Source organism: Condylura cristata, unplaced genomic scaffold (assembly GCF_000260355.1).
Source record: "Condylura cristata isolate star-nosed mole 26May11 unplaced genomic scaffold, ConCri1.0 scaffold00020, whole genome shotgun sequence".
NCBI lineage: Eukaryota > Metazoa > Chordata > Mammalia > Eulipotyphla > Talpidae > Condylura > Condylura cristata.
The window spans coordinates 4,895,235-4,916,397 of NW_004567121.1; the positions used below are offsets into that span (position 1 = coordinate 4,895,235).

At 43.8% G+C, this 21,163-nt stretch overlaps 1 protein-coding gene across 4 annotated transcripts in view; it reads right to left on the reverse strand.

Moving 5' to 3' along the window:
• Window positions 1-687: 687 nt before the first annotated feature.
• CHST10 (carbohydrate sulfotransferase 10) overlaps window positions 688-21,163 on the reverse strand; it is a 50,704-nt gene continuing 30,228 nt past the window's right edge. The window contains exons 1-8 of one of the 4 annotated variants that reach the window (XR_001145641.1): window positions 20,834-21,157; window positions 14,936-15,044; window positions 14,271-14,402; window positions 11,969-12,060; window positions 9,114-9,348; window positions 7,457-7,562; window positions 3,126-6,052; window positions 688-2,419 (exon numbers count right to left, since the gene is read on the reverse strand). Coding sequence is in view for 3 of the 4 variants with exons in the window: in XM_012727532.1 (XP_012582986.1) it covers window positions 5,515-6,052; window positions 7,457-7,562; window positions 9,114-9,348; window positions 11,969-12,060; window positions 14,271-14,402; window positions 14,936-14,978 (1,146 nt within the window). In the remaining variant the exon portion in view is untranslated. Of the gene's footprint in view, window positions 2,420-2,742; window positions 6,053-7,456; window positions 7,563-9,113; window positions 9,349-11,968; window positions 12,061-14,270; window positions 14,403-14,935; window positions 15,045-20,833; window positions 21,158-21,163 lie in introns of those variants that run through there. The other 3 variants (XM_012727532.1, XM_012727533.1, XM_004686166.2) reach the window with 3 other exon arrangements.

Sequence of the window (21,163 nt, forward strand, 5' to 3'; positions counted from 1 at the left end):
CTATACACATCAATAATACCTCATGAACATGGAGAGAAGCTCGTTAGAGGTATGCCTGCTGAAGCCTTATGATATACATATATGTATATTGTATTATCCAGGAGAGACACAAGGGATCCTCATGCAAATGTCTGTATCCTTTTATCTGTTTGACTTGGTACCACTCTCCTTATTTTCTGTTCCAAAACTTCCAGATGTCTGTACTGGGTTTCTTTCCCTGCTTCATGGTCCAGAATGTGTCTCCAGACAGAAGTTTAGAATTGTTTAATGTATAAAATAAACACTAAACAGTTACCTTTACACAACTGTTTTCCCTGGAAGGGAAGGTGAAGACTCAGAGCTAAGTGCCTCTCTGAACCATACGACTGGCCAATGGAACTACTGTTTCCAAGGCCACTCATCTGGTACTGTGCTGGCATGTCAGCATCAATAAAACATGAAAGGCTCTCCTCCCTAAACTGCAAGAATAAGATGTGTGGGAGCGTAAAGATGTGCAAAAAAAAATAATGTTAATAAAAAATTTTATGGCTAAACAGATGGGTGGCAAAGTAACTCAGAAGCATAAAAATTCTTCTGAAGATTTTATGAAATGCCTTGGGAAAATATGCTGATCTACTCATAGATGTTGTGGGCAATTTGCTACTCATCTGTATTTGTTAGTTTCCCTTGCCTAACTCTGGTACTTTATTGTTTAAGGGTAATTTGGGGTTCAATTCTCATGAGAAAAGTTGCAAGGATTGCAAGACAAAGTAAAATGTAGCGAGTGTGTGCAAGCACATACACATAAACACACATAAAGGAGGGAAGAAGAAATGATAAAATACTACTGGTAATTTCCTTCTATTTGAGATAAGGGAAGAAGATGTAGAAATCTCAGGGAAGCACAAACAAAATTCAAGGCAGCATTATGGCATACTTAGATAAAAGTGTTGTCAAGAACAGAAATGAGTATGTTTTAGAAAGAGCAATGAGGTCAAAAGTTTCTGAAAATGACTGCCATGCACGCTGGGTTCATGAGGATACTGTGGCTCTGTTCATACTCAGTAGGAAGTAGTATGAAACTAGCCAGAGACCAGTTGTGTATCAGATAATTTACTAATCCATGTTGATATGAAAAACAAAACAAAACAAAACAAAACTGGGTCATAGACTATTTCCCATAATTTAAGTGTAAGTTCCCTCATATAGAAAGAATCATCTCTAAAGACTGAATTCTCTTCCATGAGGCTTGGAGAAAGTAGGGTAGCTAGATTAGAAAAGATAATCAGTGTCACAGTTTCCATAGTAAGTGAAGTATTAAGAATAAGGGGCAAAACAAGTTTAAATTCAGAAAGGCCATGTGTAGTCTCCAATATAAACACCATGACTACTAGAACTAGGATCAGCACTTGAACTGCAAAGTCAAGAACTAATCAAGACTAAGTAGAGGAGTAATATAGTTTAGGGAAAAAACATAGGGGAGGGTTTCTGATTGGGGCAAAATCATGATGAGATCATAATTTTCTAACTTTCCCTTCAATCGCTTTCTAGCAATGGACGGTAAAATAGCTGACATCATCACATATCTTCAGTAAAATTAAGTGACAAGGTATCTTACAAGACTCAAAATATGTCAAGTAGGTCAAATAATCTGCCATCCTTAGGACCTGTCTCTCATAAGAGATATACAAGTGTGTGGAATGGAGATAAGAGCATAACAATAGATCTCAACTGATGTGGAAACCTGCACATGAACTTCAGACCAACTGGCAACTTGGGAGAAATCTCTACAGGTTCCTATTTGGGTTGGGTACAAAAGACCTCTGAGTCCCATGGAAGCGCAGTAAGACAATCAGCGTGTGACCTGTACTTTTAACAAAGCCTCCTTTCAAGAAGGACAATGATATAGTGGTTAAGGAAATGACTTGACAGACAGGATACTCTAGACTCCATTCCCATCTGTGATTATAACTTGCATCATAACCTCTGGCACACCCTGAACTGGACTTCCTGAATGAGGGGCTGCTGTCTTTTATTGTTTTTTGACCACCGATATTTAAAGTTACTATTGATAAAGTTGGGAAAATAGAATTGTTGCTTTCTAGTCATTGTGGCTATTCTGTTTCCTTTGCTCTCTCTAGACTGAAACATTTTACATGAATCCATTTGACTTCTTAGGTTCCCTCAAGTTTGCAATATATACGCACAACTAACTTAAGTTGACCATCAAATAATATCCTGCCTCATATTCAGTGCCCAGTCACTGATATGCCCATCAAAAGAATTCTTACTTTGTCACTTTGCTGTAAATTTCAAGCATTTCCTTTTGATTTTTGAGTTTAGTGGTTAGGGATGGGATGGCAAAACAAAATAGATATGGTAAGCTGAAAAGACTGCAATTCATGCCATGCTGTGGTGAAATACTGAGTGGCACTGGCACCTATAAGGTAACAAAGAGAAAACAGACTTTAGCGGAAAAGGCAGGAAAGAGGCAAAATGCTAAGTGTATTGATCATTCCTCTCTATAGTTAGAAGAGACAGAGACAAACTTAACTAGAGTAACTTGGCAAATGCACAGAGAAAGTCCAGAGATTTGGGGCCTTACAGATCTCAGACAACAGAAAGGAAAACTGAGGCCCACTAAGTCTTGTCAGGTAAAGAAAGCTACTCAGCTTTGAGTATGATTGTGACATTCCCATCCAATCCTTGTTTTTCACATGGCTTCAAGCAACCATCACCAATATGGTCATAGGCTTGTTGAAGAGTTAAGTTCTAGTTCCTATAAAATTCCAATGGAAGACTCTTAATATGGTATTCAGTAAGAACACTTACTCTAGTTTCTCCAATAGAACTCTATCAGCAGCTTTTTAAAATTCATTTGTTTTCAAAATTTTATAAATTTCAGAGATGTTGTTTCACATCTCAATAATATATATGCCACACTGCATCTGCCGCCAAATTGTAACAATACAATTTCATGTAGCATTAATCTTGTCAGAATCTTTTTTTTTTTTTCTTGTCAGAATCTTATTGGAAAACATAGAATGCTACCTATGCTGAAGAAAAAAAAAAGTCCTGCTCAGTTCTTCCACGAACTTTTCCAGTGCACCTGCCGTTTCTGGAAACTGTCCCCGATTCACCCTTACCTTTTAACTGTGACCTGTGTTCCAGCACTTCTCATGCTGTGCCTTGCCTGTGAGCCTGCTGTCCTGCTCAGTTCTAGAATCTCTCCATTCTGGTGCAGTACTTTCCACGTCGCAGGGGCTTGGAAAAGGTGTGCTGGCTGACTTGACTTTCATTAAGTAGGTGCCTTCTTTTCAAGTAGCTGCAATCTCACTTCCCCCTTCAAATCCAGATTTCCACTGTTCTCTGCTTTGGAGATTCCATTTGAACAGGTCATGCTGGTGTTTAGGGTGGGAATGGGTGGCTGGCAGGGGTCACTGTACCCAAGTAACCCTCTGGAAACCCTCTCTGTTAAGAGGCTCTTCCATGGTAGTGCCCGGGGCCCAGCCCTGACCCCCACCCCAGGGGCAGCTTTCCATTCCAACGCCTTCCCCTTGTCCTTGAATCCTGCCCCTGTCCTGTCCATCCACCTCCTTACCCAAAACACAGCTAAGATAGCTTAGGAGTGCAGGTATAAAGAGGGTGGGGCTAAACGGCTTCAGGAAGCAGAGAATGGGCACCCACTCCTCAGGCTTGGAAGGCAATTAGAAGACCTCAGTGGAGGATGGGAGCTAGCCAGGGGCCAGGTGTGACTCAGAAGCAGTGGGTAGGGTGGTGATGGGGAGTCCTACTGCACACTGAGAGAAGTCCCAGAGATGTTCTGGTGGCAATCTCTACTTGTTTGGCAAAATGTTAGGAAAATGCCCAAATGCCAGAGGAAAATTGCCTAAATTGAAATGCTGGGGGTTGTTCACACACACAGGTACATTTCCAACAGGAAAGAGACAATCAACTCATCAGAAGTGAAGCAATTTTAACAACTTTGCTGAAATGTCATAGAAGAATAACTCCAGTGTCATATCCTCTGCGTGTCAGTGGAGATAAAGGGTACCACAGACTTTCCCTTCATCAACACTGTGGCTGGCAGCAGTCTGGCTTCCTCCCACAGTCTGTCACCAGCAGCCAACCCAGCGGGCCTGTGCTGCCCAGCACTGTCACCGGGCCTCAGAAAACACGTGTGGTCCCTACGCACCTTCCCCTGGGACTGCAGTACGTGTCAGGTTTGGCACGTATTTTGAATTTTATTTTACTTTTACATTTACAAAATTCAGGAAACCTTTTGAGAAAGGGAAGGCGGAGGCTGCCTGGGAAAGCTGGGTTCACAGGCACTGTGCAGAGTTGGGTACTTGGGACTTTTCAAGGGAAACTGTCCAGTATCTCGAGTCTTCCTTGCCAGGCAGCTGACATGGTCACATTTTCTGCTCGTCACCGCCTGGAAGATGTTGCTGGAGAATGCCTCGGCCTGGGATTTTATTGCTGGTGAACTTGATTTTCCAACTTAGAGCCATTTAGTCCAGGATTATGGCATTATCAGAAATGGGTCCAGTGGTAAGCACTTCGCTGAAAAAGGAAGCTGAAGGATGTAAACTGCACTAATTCTGCAATGCTGGCATGATGCCTATATTTGCCTTCAGCCTAGGGGAGTACCCTGAAGAAGACAGGGAGAGAATCCGTGGTACCCATCCAGCAGGAGAGTCAAAGAAAAGATGGATGTGTCCAAACCCACAGCAGCCTGGACTCCAGAACCCACCCAGTTCTTCCTTTTCCTACACATCCTTTTTTAAGGCTTACAAAGTTGTTCCCTTTCTCAGATGGAAAAAACATACGCACCCCTCGCTTTCCAAAATTGAATCTTTTGGTCTGAATGCTATTACTACTTGGCAAAGAGATGTTCAGGACTATGAATAGCAGTATCAAGCATTATTCTGCAAAGATGGATCATGGCAAAGTGCCCTTGGGTCCTCCCTGAATCTCACAGGTCACAGGAACAAAACAGTCCTTGAATAGTTTGCCTCTGTGATCATAGCAGCGACAAGACAAAAACCAGGGGTATTTTATTACTCAGATTCTATCTCGTATTAGCCTCTGTCGTTTTGCAGGCCATTAGCCTCTCCATCTCTCCTGAAAGTGCTTGGTGCTATTCCTGCAACCCACCAGTGACAACAGGGCCCCCATCTGCAGCACTGCGGGTGTGTCCACCTCTGTGACAAATGAGGAAAATGACTCCTAATGCCATGTAATTTTCCCTCCTGCTCTGCTAGACTGCAAATGTGTAGTCTTTATCCCCTTCTGAGGAGAGCAAAGTCCAAGTGGAACAGGTAGGTGTGAGGAGTGAGGGCCTTCCGAGCACCTATGTCCAAACTTAATTTTAACAGTCAGGGTCCAGCTTCATGGGTTCAATCACGCACAGGTCTCTGGTATACTGCCAGAGTCTTCAGAAGGCGTGTGATGGAGGAAGTGTCATTTCTGTGGTCAGATTCACCCGGCTGATATCTGGTCTAGCCAAGATATTTGAATGCACAGCCCTATGCATTAGTTCAGCAAAAAATCTGGCTTGTGATACCCAAAGAGTTTAAAGTCCCCTTCAAAACGTGCATACAGACGCCGGATGTCTCGCTTGCTGATGCCCAGGAAGTAGTTCTCCACCTTGGTTCTATTATACACTGTAATGCCGGGAGGAATGGCTGGGTAGGAGACCAGGTGGTCTATGCCGGCTTCTTTTAAGATGTATGGGGCGTCATCCTCCAGCGTCTCATGGTGGCCGATCACACTGTACTTTATCTCACAAGGTGCGCACAGTTCTACATATGTCACCCAGTGAATAATGTGGTCCCCAAACTGAAGATCCAGCCATCTATGGTTAGGGTCACCCAAATAACGCACGAAGTCTTCAAACTGGATGCCCCTGGTCTCTGTCCGATTCCTTCTGTATTTTTTGATGATGCCAGGAGCAATCTCATGCCTGTACCAAGGTTCAAAGCGAGGATTATGAACAAACTTGTCTTTAAATGCAGAAATCAGTCTTTCGAAGGGATCTCTTACGATAAAAAACTTGAAGTATGTTTTCAAGCTAAGGAAAAAAACAAACAAGAGGTTAACCTGACACTACTGGAGGTGACAGCTGTGAGGGTGGGGTGAGTGAAGAGCGGTAGGCAGAGCAGCCCTGCACTGAACCCCCATCCAGGCTGGGCCCTGCGGGAGGCGCTTACCTAAGCCACTCAGACACCCTTGGAAGCAGTCCTGTTATAATCATTACAGGTGAAGAAATGGGGGCTCAGAAATCTCCACTGCCCAAGGACACACCACTCAAAATCGTAAAGGGCCACAGTAGTAGTCTTATACGTCTCATATAGTAGTCTTATATGTCAAAACATCAGGAAATTGTATTCCTGTGCAGGAAAGTGTAAGGGAAGGAACTCGGAATGAGTTAGGAAAAGCTTGAAGGCAGAGGAAGTTACTTTCAGGGTGTATTCTTAGAGATTCAAAATTGCCAAGAGAAGGAAAAATAAGAGGGAGAAAGGGGTAAGAGAAGATGCGAGGGAGGCCTGGGGCTCCAGCTGGCAGGAAAGGCAGCCGGGGTGAGCTGCCAACAGGGGCAGAACGGGGCCCATGTGGAGGGTCTGGAGCCACAGTTGTGACAAACAAGACGGCTTTGCGTCCTCCGTGCCAGGAGCCACGCTCCCTGCAGCACGTGTCTTCGCTCACCCACTCGCACAAAGCCATGAACGAAGCGCCTAGGGGGTCACTGGTCAGTCTTTACCCAGGAGAATCTGAGCCGGCACTGTACACCAGAGGTTTGCACAAGTTGGAAAGACTGACTAGTCAGGGCCAGGGGAATGAAGAACGAAAAGCTGAACAGCGAGGCAGGTGCCCTGACATTTATCTGTGGTTCATACTTTCTTACTCCCTTAAACTTCACTTCGCAAGGCCACTTCACAGTTAACAAAGAGAACCTGTCCATTTATTAGCTAAGTAATTTTGAAAGTGCCAATGTCTATTCTGACTATGATCAGCGAGGTCTGTCTCTCTTAGTGTGAGGTCCTAGCCACACCACCACGCCCCAGGGGCAGCTACTGTGGAAGTTGGCTTAATTCCTTTGGAAAAAATGAGAACTCGAGTGGGGTTTACTTGCAACCCAAACCCCTTTCCTTATGAGAGAAAAGTCCTATTTAGTAAGAAATCCACAAAATTTAACATAACCAAAGCCAGACACAACTGACGACTCATTTCTATTAAGAAAATTATGTAACCTTTATTTTAATGGACTATATGAAAACCAGAGTGGAGATGTTCTGAAATACTCAAGTTTGGTGAATTTAAATGCACTGAACACTGGGCATGTGCTCAGCTGCCTTTCACGATGCAACCTACAGCCCCAGGTAGTGTTTGGAGCAATTTGGGATGCACAGCAAGTCCAGATCTGAGCCTTGGGCTTTATCAAAATGCCCCTTCCCTTTGAGAAACTTGCTCCTACCGCTTCTGAATTTCTGCATCACTGAAGGAAGAGAGCCGAGGGAGGCCATTCTTCTCATGGTCGTGAACCACATTTTCAGGGATCTCTTCAATGGAAGGAAATGCTCCTGGGAAGTAAACAGGGGAGAAGGCTATGTCGACTACTCTTTCAGTGCTACCCTGAAAATACGACACCCTGTCTCTTAACTCACGGCCCACATTCCTCACAAGCAATCTGCAATAGCCAGGTTTGTGTCTTTGAATTCGAAATGCTTCTGCTGGCAGGGTGAGCAAATGAAGAAAGGTTTTTGGCACCAGCCAACCAGAGATAACAAATGAGTTCTGGGGGTGGGTGGGAAAAAGGGAGGGAATAAGGGGTGTCTACCTCTGGCAATATACCTAAATTGGGTTAAATTTGACATCTGATAAAAGATGTAAATAGAAATCCTAAAGCCAGCAATACTTATTCTATTCTACAACCGGGGAAATAGCAGAGAAGCTGAGCCACAAAATTGCTAATTTATGCCCACAGCATCATCTGGGGCCCCTGCTCCTTGTAGATGAGGTTCTCAGCACCACATCCCCAGACCTCTGGTGTTTCCTAGGCAACCTCCAGACATTCTAGACTGGCAAGAAGCACAGAAGTTTGCTGCTAGGCAAACCTGGCTACTGTTGGGGGAGTGATGTGGTATGTTTGCAGCAGGGGTCAGAGGAGGACAAGTATCTGATAGGCAGGGCTGAAAGGAACCTGGCTGTATCAGAGAGTTGAAGGGCAAAGCAGGTTTTCTCTTTTCAAATCACACGAACAGAAATAAAGCATGGACATCAAGCAAGATGTCAGGTCACCCTCTGCAAAACTTCACATCCATTTTTGTGGTAATTCATCATGCTAAACCCAGACTCTGGTGAAGAAGAATCTGCTGGGCCATCTAAACAGTGGCAAACATTGCTATGTTCATTCTTCCCCCAAATACTTTAGCAGCAGCCCATGCTCTGTGCTGAAGAAACAAGCAAGATGAAGCACTCAAGGGGATGGCAGAAGAACCAGCTCTTGGATCTGCACCTGGACCTGTTCAGGTGCCTATCCCCATTCCAGGTGAGTCTAGACAACCACAAGGATCATCCCTTTTCTACTGCAGGACCTGGAAACTGCTACTATTGATACCTGGGCTTGACTTCTTTGAAGTCTGATGCTTCATACTAGTGTGGTAGATTTGTTAAGACTTTTGTACATTCCTTGCTTTAAGTTTTATTTGTAACCTTATTCTCCAATATCACAAATCCAGCATGCTGTCAGATTACTCAAGAAGCGCATTAATTATATACCAGAAGGTGAAGCAAGTGTCTCCCTTAACCAAACACAAGAGCCAAATGGCAGGAAACTCTGACTTGCAGCTTTGACAGACCGACAGAGCGAGCACTGGGCTGCAGGACAGAGGTCCCCAGCGTCATGATCCCAGGGCTCCCAGATCTGACTCCTGCATCAGGAGTCACACAGCAGTTAACTGACACTGTGTTGTTCCCTTCGTAGCTGAATTTAACAGAGAGAGCTGACAGCTGGCCCTTCCTTTAGCTCCTCTCTGCTGTCCTCCTCTGCTCCCTTTCCCAGGCCACAGTGACCTTCCCTGGGCAAACCCTGGTGTCCATGGACATGGACATTTGTGGGGCTCTGCACGCACCATTTAATACGATCAGCACTTTCTTCCACTGTGTGTTACCCACTTTGGGAGTCTGGCAGAAAAGAATCTTGTGCTTGTCACACACAAATATTCGGTCTAGGACAAACTTGGAGATTGCCGTGTGTAAAAGATTCTTAAGGGCTTCATCCCTGCAGACATTTCTGATGAGTTCTAGGCGCTCCATGTAGACCAGAGGTTGGACAAGCCGGCTGTCTGAAAGCATTTTCCCAGTTGGCTGCAAGTAATAATGCACAAGGGCTTCATTAGAAAGCAAGAGTCTTGGGGAGGCACTGCTCCCTAATCTTGAATTGAGCTAATAAGCACACGGGAGAAGCATGAAGCTGCCCTCACAGAAACAACAGGACAATGTAGGCGTGCTTCAGTTAGGGGCCCGGGATGCAGGCTGCATGGAGAGGCTGACCCACTGTTCATAGACAACCAAGTCTCTGTGTCTCCAATCCTGGGGAAACTGAGGGGGTAGTGGACTGTTTATTATTTTGCTGATGGCATTAAGGCCCTTAATTTGCTAGAAATTTTTCCTTCAGGAAGGCTGTGAAAGCAAGCCACTTTCTGCTCTTTTCCTCTGTCCAAACTTCCCCTCCACATAACTCCAACCCTAGGGACCAGGTGTCTACACAGATGTTGACTGTTTTGAAGATACTCTGGTAAACTGGAACATTTATTTTTTTTTTAAATGCCTATGTCATTCAAAAGGGTTTTGAAAATGCAAAACTTCACTATGTCCTTAGTTGAAAGCACACAACAAGCTCTCTCTGTATGAATTTATGAAGAGTGGCAGGTTTTGCTTGGAATTTCTGTCAGTAGGAGCAGAAGTGTAGCCACCATGAGCCAATACTGGCGCACAGCACATCTGCTTATGGGGTCATCAAACCTGGTAAGAAAACCTCTACGAGCTGTGGGGCTCTGATGCCAAACCCCTGCCTGCCAGGAAATGATGCCTAGGAGCCAACGGGTGCAGGTGACCTGGAAGCTCACATCAGCCCGGCCGTGGGGTCTGAGCTAAGGGTACAAGACGCACAAGGGAATAAGCTGCTGCTGCTCCTTTCACTGTGTGACATTTCAGTCTTTGAAGTCTATTTTTTTAAGCAACTGAGTCATCTGGAGTCACAGGTCTCTGACTAGCTTTTCACTCTAAACACAGCGCCCAGGAATCGTATTCTAGTCCACCAGCAGGTCAGGCGGTCCTCTGCTGCCTCACACGGTAACATGCTTGCACGCTGGGCTGCCCTGTGCCCCAGCAGTGAGCACTGCAGAGAAGTCTGTGCCCTTCTCTGCCCACGATCATTCCCTTTAAAGGACCCATTTTTAATACCTGTTTTGTAGATTTTGTTTGATTCTAGCCCGTAAGGAATTTTGCCAGGATTTGTCTTTGTGGTTCTCTGCTAATTTTGCCTGGGATGCAAATACCCCGAGTTGAGGAAAAGTACTTTCCTCAGGACAGTTGGGTGAGGTAGAGCTCATGTAAGATAAAGTCATTTTAAGCTAGAAAGCCTCTGCTAGCAGGAGTTTCTGCCCCTGGAGCCTTCCCCCCACAGCTCCTGGGGTCTTCACATCTAATCTAAGGACTCCTCTTGGCAGAAATGCTCCAATATTTGTTCCCAGTGGCTCAATTTGTGATACAAGTGATATGACTACCTATCGAAATCCTTCCTCCTTCTTTAAACTATATTAAGAAAAACATAAACATGTGTTTCTCATAGAAGAAAGAGTCATGTATCATATATATGTTATACTTAATGGATGCTTTTTAAAAAGGAGATATATATTGACTGAGTTATGAACTACAGTGACCACAGCTGATGTTTCCCTTTTAATTTGGGGCATTCTTTAAAATATACAATTGATACGTATTATTTCTTAATTTAAAAAAAAATTGATTTTAAATTATTGGCTGGTGGGGCACCTAGGAAGACTTGTGGGAAGTTCTAAGCCTCTGTGAATGATTGGTAACCACATTTGGGCATCTTTTGTATCCAAAGGTGGCTTCAGAAAGAGAGCTCAATTTTTTTTCTCTCCCTCTAGCATAATCATTCACTCTATCAGAGTCCTCTGTATAAGAAACACACAGAGAGGACCCAGGACTGGGCTATTCCTCATCTTCCCTTTCTCCTCTTTTCTGCAGTGTTGACAGCCACCACCATTTCCAGTCACTTCACATATGGTTTGCTCAGCAAGTGTCGAGGGCCCTCAAGGGCGCATCCCTCATCAAGCTGAGGAAAAATTAGGAATTTATGTGCAAAAGCTACTCGACAGTCCAGATGAGTAAAGACAGCAGCCTTGGGCTCTGCTGATAACTTCTACAAATTTTGGATGTTAGCCTTCTTCTTACACAGTTTTCTCATCCATGTACTCTGAGGCTTAATTAACTAATTTCCTGTCCAAGACCTCTTCTAATTTTCTACAGTTCTATGATTCTGGCTCAGAAAATTTCCTCACTCCCCTGTTTACTCCTGACCTTGCCCCCTGCTCCCTGCCCCCACCCCCCAGGCTTCTCCCTGCCCCCACCCCCCATTAAGAGTCACAGAGCACCCATAATGCACAGCACTGCAAGGAACATGGAAACAGAACTCGTGACTCCCCCAAAGAGAAGCTGAAACCATGAGCAGAAATGATTAAAATCAGAAACTGGAAGATGGAACATGACGCTAAATGGAAAGCAGATTGATGTGAGTGAGGAGCTGGGGGAGGCTATATTCCAGGTATTGGAGGACCCACAGGCTGCGGGGTAAGCAGGTGAGAGGGAGACACTACACGTAAATATGGGAAGAGGCTGCCCCTTTCCTGTACTGATCAGCTCAGAGGGTCAGAGCCCTGTCCTTAACTGAAGTGCCCACCTTCAGTTCCTCAGGAAACTGTTTCTCCCTGGGCAGCTTTCCCGGGTCTGGCATGGCCGTCAGGAATAAAAACTCCTGTTTGGTGCTGTATGCTAGGAGAGAAAGGTTAAAATGTCTTCTCAAGGAGAAGCAGACACACAGATCAGTACAACAGAATAGAGTTCTAGAAACAGACCTGCACAAATATGCCCAACACTCTTTTGATAGAAGTGCAAAACCAATTTGGTGGAGGAGCGTCTTTTCAATAAAATGATGTTTGAGCAATTGAATACCTATAGACAAAAAGTTAACCTTTGCCTAAATCTCATACTTCATTCAAAAACAAACTCAAAATGGAACAACACTTAAATGTAAAACATAAAACTGCAAAAGTTGATAAACTAAATCTCATCAAGGTAAGAACTTTTGGTCTGCCAAAATCTAGACAAAAATATTGACTGGGAGAAAATATTTGCAAAACATTTATCTGACAAAGGATTCTTGTCTAGAATATATAAAAAATGCTCAAAATTCAAAGTTTTTATTTCAAGCTCTTTGGAGAGTTACATGCAATTGGGGGAAATAACGTAGCTCGATGTGCCCTATACTCACTTTCCCCCATGGTAACATCTTGCACAACTACAAACAGAATCACAAGCAGCATTTTAACAGGGTAACAGTGAAGAGGCATTTTTGTCACTGCAAGCATCCCTCATGGTGCTCGTTTCTAGCCACACTTACCTCCTCATTTCTAACCCTGTCCCCAGAGCAACCACTAAGTTAATCTATGCTCCATAATTTTGCCATAATTTTGCCATTTTGAGAATATTATATTATATACCACATATAACCTTTTGATTACTTTTTCCCTTTCAGTGTAATTCCCAGGAGATTTACCCAGCTATCTGGATCTATCAGGAGATTGTTTATTTTTTATTGCTGAGTAGTACTCCATGGTCCTGATGCACCACTATTTATTGAACCAGCCACTGGTTTGCTTAACCAATCCCCTGCATTAACTCAGACATCTGAGTTGGCATATAGAGCTCTGAGTTAAAAAAAAAAAAAAAAAAAAAAAAATCCAGGGCTCTCCCTGGTGGTGCAACTGGTTAAAGCACCGCATTATGAAGCTCTCTGAAGCCACTGCAGCACAAGTTCGATCCCCAGCCAGAGAGCTGACCTACATGGTGTGGCAGATATCTTTTGACCTGCCTGCTGCTCCCCTCAGCAGTATACTTTGTCAATCTGCCTATTCTGCTCCCCACTCTGGATTCTGGAGGATTCTGGTGAGTCCTCTCACCCACCACACCTCTGGTCTGTATCCCAGTTCTGTAAGCATAAATAAATAAATAAATAAATAAATAAATAAATAAATAAATCAGTTAGGAAACCAGCAAGACAAGAACAGACATTTCACTGAAGGTGATACAAAAGGGTGTTCAACATCATTAGCCATCACACAAATGAAAATTAAAAACACAATGAGATACATGCCTATCAAAATGACTAAAATAAAAAACAGTAAAAACTCCAATGTCAGAGAGAATGCAAAGAAATGGTCAACAGTGCTGGTGGTAATGTGAAGTGGGAAAGCTTGGTAGTTTCTTAAAAAACGAGAATACAACTCATATAACCCAGAAATTGCAGTAGCACAGAAATGTGGGCATTTATCCCACAGAAATGAAATGTATATTCCCAAAAAATTCTATATGTAAAGATATGTAGCATCTTCACTTGTTAACAGCCCCAAACTAAACAACTCAGATGTCTGAGCTGACACAGGGGACTGGCTAAGCCAACCAGTGACTGGTTCAGTAAAAAGTGGCACATCCGTACCATAGAGTACTACTCAGCAATAAAAAGGAACAATCTGATTGATACAGTAAGGTGGGTACATCTCCAGGGAATTACACTGGAGGGGAAAAAATATCAAAAGGTTATATACTGTATATAATATTCTCAAAAAAGCAAAATTATGGAGCATACTCACCACAACGTAAAGCAGGACAAATGCCCACGCCTGAGCCCCAAGAAAGCACCCACGCTGGTGCTGCTGGGAGGAGACCCACCCAAGGAGCCCACAGAGAAAGTAAGCCCACTCACCCTCAGGAGAGGTGCTAAAGAACACCTGTCCATCCCTTCCAACTCCCCTCTCACACCACCGTGGCATTAAGGACTTGGATGTCATGACCTCCAAGGGCAGTTTTTAGATTAAAGTCCTTTGCTTCTATGACAGAGGTCCTCAATCTGTGCATGCATCAGGAACAATGTCACAGCAAGGTCTGGATTGGCCAAAATTCATTCCAGGAGGAAGCATACCTACCGTCAGGGTCTTTAAAGGTCAATGTGATGAACTTGCTAGCCACCATGAACATGAAAATCACCCAGAAGCATGCAGCCAACAGAAGCCACTGGTGGTGCATGTTGTCAAATGTCAGCCATTCAGTGATTCTTCCTGAAAAACACAAGCAAAATGTCCCTAGTGCTTACAAATAAACAGATTCAACAAAAGGTGATTAAAAAAAAAAAACAGAACACATGATTTCAGTTAATAGCAGTAATCATAATATTTTAAAATTTTCTGATAGTATGGGTATTTTACTTAGAATTTACCTTTCAATTAATAATATAAACTTCCAGTTTTTATCATTCAATCCAATGTGAGATACCCAAATGGTTATGTCTATTTGCTTTTGGAATCCTGATGAGATTTTTGCAGGTTTGCCCTGTGGGTGCATTCTGCCTCAAGCTAAAGCAAAATTTGTTGTTGGTTTCCAGCAACAGCCAGAGCTGGGAGTATAAACAGGTGGAGATGCCAAGGGCTAGATTTTTGCTGCGGGTAATTTGCAGAGGGCAGAAGGCACACTGAAGCAACTATGGGCAGGCTGTGTTTGAAGTCCTGACTTGCTGGCAAACTATAGCTACAACTAGAGGTTTTAAAACAGAATGGAAACAAACACCACAGCCTCTCCATCTCCATTCACTTGCCTGCAAGGGCCTGTGTAGAACCTTGGGGGTGAGGGGTTTTCATGCTATCACCTCCCAGGAGTGAAGCAGGGAAGGTCAGTCCTCAGCACATCACACAAGTCACACTCTGCTGCAGGGAGACAAAACCGGAAAGTAGCAGTCACAAGAGAAACCAGAAGTGTGTGTTATTTACCTCTAACACAGTGCTCCTTCAAGTCAAAGCAAACCCTTTAAAGAGACAGGACTGTGCTGGGCTGGTTTCTAACCCAAACTAGGGGCAAAGCACTGGTCCTCTTGACACAGGGCTGGCAACAAATAATTCCAGAGAGCTTCTGTGCACTCTATGTGGACACTCCACTAGGGACTCAGGAATCAGTCTCCCCCTTCACAACATTTACTTCTCCTAACCTCACTAGACACAGGCATGTGAATGAGAAACCTAGTTCCCTCCACAATACCCAGCAAGTGGGCATCCAGCCTACACCTGAATGCATCTGTGATCAGGATCTGATCACCTGTCATGCAGCCTGTGACATATATGGAGGGTCCTGAGTCATCCTCTGACAGCCTCAGGGACTCATTCGTAGACCCAGTGTGGCTCCAAGTAGAGTTGCCAGATTAAACAAATAAAAATGTAGGCTGCTCAGTTAAGTTTAAATGTCAGATAGATTAGTAATTTTTAGCAGTAAGCAGCTGCAACTACAGCATCAGATATACTTATACTAAAAAACGATTTATCTTCTCTCAATTTCAAATGCAACTGGCTGTCTCGTATTTTATCTGGTTAACGCTCCCCACCAAAGGGACACCAACCCCTCTCTACCTGCAGAGCCCGCTGGCCTGTCTCAGTGGCATCTCCTTTCCTCCCTTCTGCCACCCCTTCCTTGTTTGAATTATCAAACTATTTCCTTGCCAGCAGAGGCAAAGACGTAAAGCACAACTGTCCATCTGGTCATTCCCCATCTCAAAGTCATTTCCACAGGTAGAGCGGGGAGTATGCTAAGCAAGCACAAGCCAATCTGGCTAAGGGTATCATATTATGCATTGGCATCGAGGTCTCGAAAAACAAAATCTACAATCTGCTTCGCTGGGTTTTTATGAATTCTAAGAGTAGTGTGTCTAGCTGCCTGTGGCATGCTTTTTGCTTAGAGATTATATGTGTTTTGAATCTAGTTATCTACCTAAAGGTATGGTTCCCAGTCCTGGCTGAACATCAGAATCACCTGGGGAGAGGCAAATCAATAAAATTTGAGAGGAAAAAACCAAAAACAAAATGGATGATTCAAAACACTTAAGAAACAACCAAAAGAAATCAGCTGGGGAGCTTTAAAAACAATCGCAATGCCCTGGTCCCCTGAAACATTTCAGCCAAGATTACACAAATCTCTGGAGATTGATCCTGGGGATGTTTTGAAAGCTCTGCATAGGATTCTAGATGACCAACCAGGACCAAGAACTACTGTGCTATGCCCCCAATCCCACACAGACTCCCTGAGAAACTTGTTAAAATGCAGATTCTAGGCAATGTAACATAATAGCCTTTCTCCCACCACCTACTTCCATTATAAGCAGGGAAATTGGTAGCAAGAGAACATCTCAACAACTAGAGTCTATTGATGTGCTGAATTACAAGTACGCTGAATAGAGAGCTTAAGATTTAATTAAAATCAAAGACCTTCTGTCACTGTTCCCAGTTACTTTCTTTTCCAGCCCTCCCTGAACTAGGCTCTGTAGAATTAGGATTTGGTCTGATCTTAGAAAAACCATGTCAATTCGTTCCATTTTTTTTCCTAAAGAAAGGCTTCCAAATTCCCCTTGGCCCCTGCATCCCTAAACCTACCCTAATGTCTGCACTGTTGCCTTGATTACATAAGTTCTTCATGGGGTTTTCTCATGCCCAAAAATGACACCCTCAAGGCTCACTGTTTCTGTCTGTAAAGTCTGGAGTCTGGATATCACAGGAGCCACTACTCTCTCTGCAGTCCAATAACAAATGGCCTTTAAAAAGCCTGACATTTCCTGTAATTAGTTCTTTGTTCAAGGAGCAACCCCCAAAGAGCCTCTTGCAGCTAATGGTAGCAAACCTGAGTGTCCCCTGTGGTCATGATGTACACCCTAAGCAAAGCCCTCTATACCCCAGGGGTGGGAGTATCCATCCTCACAGGAAATCCATCTTTCCTATTTCCAGTTACTAAATGGGATTTCCATGTGTTGAGAGGTCAGGATCTGAAAGCAAGCCCTCTGGAAGCCCACCGAACAGACTGGTGGTGAAAGAACATAAAACCTCCTGGTTTTTAGCCAGCAAGAGCCTAGCTGAAACTACAAGGAGTTTCAAATTATTTCTCTCTCTCTAAAAGAAGAGAAAAACAGTACACATTTTACATGTTTATAATCACTAATATTGGAACTATTACATCTTTTGGTATAAATTCTCCCTCCCCTGCATTTTCAAAAAGATTCTTGTAAATTCATTTCACTCAGCTGCCAGAAGCATTCCTGCCAGGGGCTTTCCCCCGCTGTGTTTGAGTTGTCATCCAAAAGCATAAAGCCTCTGTGAATGTGTGCTGAAGACACTGACTCCCACCTTCATGCTCTATGTTTACTATGCATATTTGCTCATTAAAGGTTCTGAAAAGTCCTAGGGTCAAGAAACCCACTTAACATCTGTTTAAAACAGTTTTCTCCCCAAATGTCACTCATTCATTCAGCAACATAAATCAAATGCCTACTCTGACCTAGGTGTGGCAAAACATATTCCCACATTTTCTGGTCCAACAGAGGCAGTCATGGCACAAATACATAGTCATGCATGCATAGATCACACTAGGAATTAAAGGCTATGGTTGATGACAAAGATAGGGATAAAGAGGAAGACACTGAGAAGACATGGCATAGAGAGAAGGGACAAATTATGCAACCACTTGGAGCTTGGTTTGGGTTCCAGAACCCCCAAAGCAGGAAGGAGGCCATTGTCCCTCACGCAGCATGAGCAAGGGAAGGAGTGGATCAGACGGGAGGGGGCGTTCCCATCAGTGACACTTTACTAAGGTGGAAACTCATGGAACCCACCCTATCACATGCAGCCTAGAAGAAGACCCTGTGCCCGGTGTTCGTTTTTAAAACATTCTTTCAAAGCACACCCAGACACTGAAGGGAAGGGCCTGAAGTAAATTGGTAACACACCAGGAACTAGTCACCGTGGGGGACGGAAACTAGATAACCAGCTGAGGGCTGAAAAACTAGGGACATCTTATCGCCAACACTTTTATACCTTTTGATTTTGAACAAAAATGTATTACCTAGTCAATAACATTATAAAACTACAAATTAAGAAAACACTGCACATTTAGCACCTAGTTCTATTTCATTATCATTTTAAAATTCACAGTAAAGAGTTTTCTCAAATTAAGTTCAAAAATTTCCTTTGGTTATGGGTGCCATCATCATCATTTGCATCTTCAAATGACTGATTATCCTTAGTTACCAGAATGAATACATTCCTAGCTCTAGCTGGCCACAGACACAGCTGAGTTAAAATAGGTTCTCAAGACATTGAAAATGAACGACACCTGTAAGTGCTCCCTGCCCATACGGCATTGCTTTTAGCAGGTGCTGACCTCACCTAATCCCCAGCCTGAGAGGACTGTCATTATTATATTTAAGATAACATTTCTACATATTATGTGTACATACTCCTACCTAAGAGTTTTAAGTTTCCTAAAATTTCCACATGAGCAAGAAAGGAATCAGTAAGAATACTAAATGACATGGATCTTAAATGACTTTTAGGTTGATATTCTCCTCCCTACAACCTAGGGATCCACATTTCCTTGTACCGCTTCCCCCTCCCCTGCCATAGGTATAAATTCCACCCCCCCCCATAGGTATAAATTCCTCTTGTTACTGCACTGAATAATTGACAAAACAGTAAGTACTCTTAAAAGTTATAAGATCAGGCCCTCCCTGGTGGCACAATGGGTTAAAACACAGCACTAAGAACCTAAAGCCACTTCAGCATGAGTTTGATCCCTGCCCACCCCGGAGGTGACCACATGGCTTGGCAGGCCTCTCCTGACCAGCCCGCTGCTCCCCTCAGCAGTGTACCTCCACAATCTGCTTGCTGTGCTCCCCACTCTGTCTCTGGTGAGTCCTCTCACTGCCCCTACACCTCTGGCCTGTACCCCAGTTCTGTATGCATAAATAAATAAATTTTTAAAAAATTGTAAAATCAACTTACTGGACATAACTTGGTATATAAATGGGAAATAGTTAACCACTTGCAATAACTCAAGTTTATTTTGCATAACAGTTCTCTCACAGAGACGGATATATTTTGATTTCTTGGTAAATGACTAAGTGTCATAAATATACCAAGAGATTTGTATTAAAAGATTTTTCCTTGTAACTTAGTATGAGATATAATCTTTGTAGCAAAAGTAATCAAATCCTATTATACCTATTTTACATGTTTGATAATAGGAGGAGGATTTCTTTACTAGATGATCAAATCTTCCTATGAAAGATATCTTTTATATCTTCAAGCTTTAACAACCTGACATTTTAATAAAATGTCTTATCATGGAAATAAATCAAACTCACAGAATTAAAGAATTACAGATTTCATGGAATTAGCTGGCAAAATAAACATACAACTTATTGAATACATGATATGGCCCAAGCTGCATGTAACATGATTTAGCTGTTTCCCTCTTCTCTTAAGATCTTTATATTAAAATTAAAAGCAACTTCATATTACACAAATGGAAAGATTAAGCTTGCTGCACTCACATCCATCTTCTTCCAAACCTAGATCAGAAGAAAAGGGACTTTCTGGCTTCTATAATCTGGAAGGTCCCAGATTCACCTTTCTCCCCATTTCTATTTCTGGGACTCTCTGCCTTTTCATTGTACAGCCTCAAACACCTGAAAAATGATCTGAATATAACCACAAATTACCCATGATAATTCCTTCCGCCCTTTGCTCACTTTTATAAACATTCCCGTTTTCATTCCAGGAAGGCAAGAATTCCTCTACCAGGTATTTCTTGGAGAGTCTATTAGTCACGGTTAAGAGTAAAGATGGATTTTATTTCCATCTTGACATTCCAATTTTGATCCAAGAAGGACTATGTCTTTACTATAATGGTGGGAAAAGAAGACCCTTTCTCCCTTTGTGTCTTTTTCTTTATAGCACAGTCCCTAAAGAGTGTGGGCAAGCCCTAGCTAAACTGAACCGCCTAAATTTAAGAAAGCCTGTGACGTTTCACTCTGGCAGTTCAAAATGACCAAGACCCAACTCTTCATGGACCAAAGCCTAAGATTTTGCATGCTGCAGACAAAAACAAACAAAAAGCCTTTTATGACAGTCCTCCCATGTGGTTCACAAGAACCTGGCAGCACTACCTGGCCCTTTGCTGCTTTGAGCAGACTTGAGAAACAAAACCGACAGCTTTAGGAAAACCTGCCTCATCTTTCCCAACCAGTAGAGCAGAAATTGATGCCTCAATTTCTAACTTCTGACAAGCAGCGCGGATTGTCAAAATCAGCGATGGTAAAATCGGCGGCCAGGCGCATGCCGAGCCTATCAGGCAGGAAACAGGCTTGCCCGAGTGTCGCCTCCTTCTCGCCCACCCGAGCAGTGCTCAACTGGGCTCCAGCACACATTCGCGCACTCTCTCCTCTCTTTCTGCATGTTCGTTCCTCCCAAGTGGAACACTGTCTTTCTTTTAATGCAAACATGCTCCTTGGTCCCAAACTCTCACTCCAGGATATTAGAAGTAAAATCAGAGATCACCCAGTATTATTCCATCCAACATTGCACCCCTCTGCAAGGACGCCACCTTATTGCATAATTAACACGAGGAAGGTTCTTCTCCACAATCCCATAAACTAGAAGGTCCCCCAGTAGCCCAAACACACCGTATGTTGCTCGGAGAGAAATTCACCCGTTTCTCCGTCCATCTGGGGGAGGCACGCAGCCGGGCTCCAGGGACCCGAGAAGCTCCCGGTCCGTGCAGCCGGGGTCCTCCGGCCCTCCCCGCCCTGGGCAAAGCTCCGCTCCGGCCTCGCGGGCCTGTGCGAAGGATGCAGGGCGCCGGCGTCCCGGGAGCGCGGGAGGCCCGCCTCGCTCGGAGGCCTCCACACCGCCACTCGCCAGGTCCCGGGCGGCTGCGGCAGAACCGGAAAGAGGAAGACTGGCCCGAGGCGCCGTGAGGGGGTACGCGAGTGGGGAGGCCGCCGCCGCCGCCG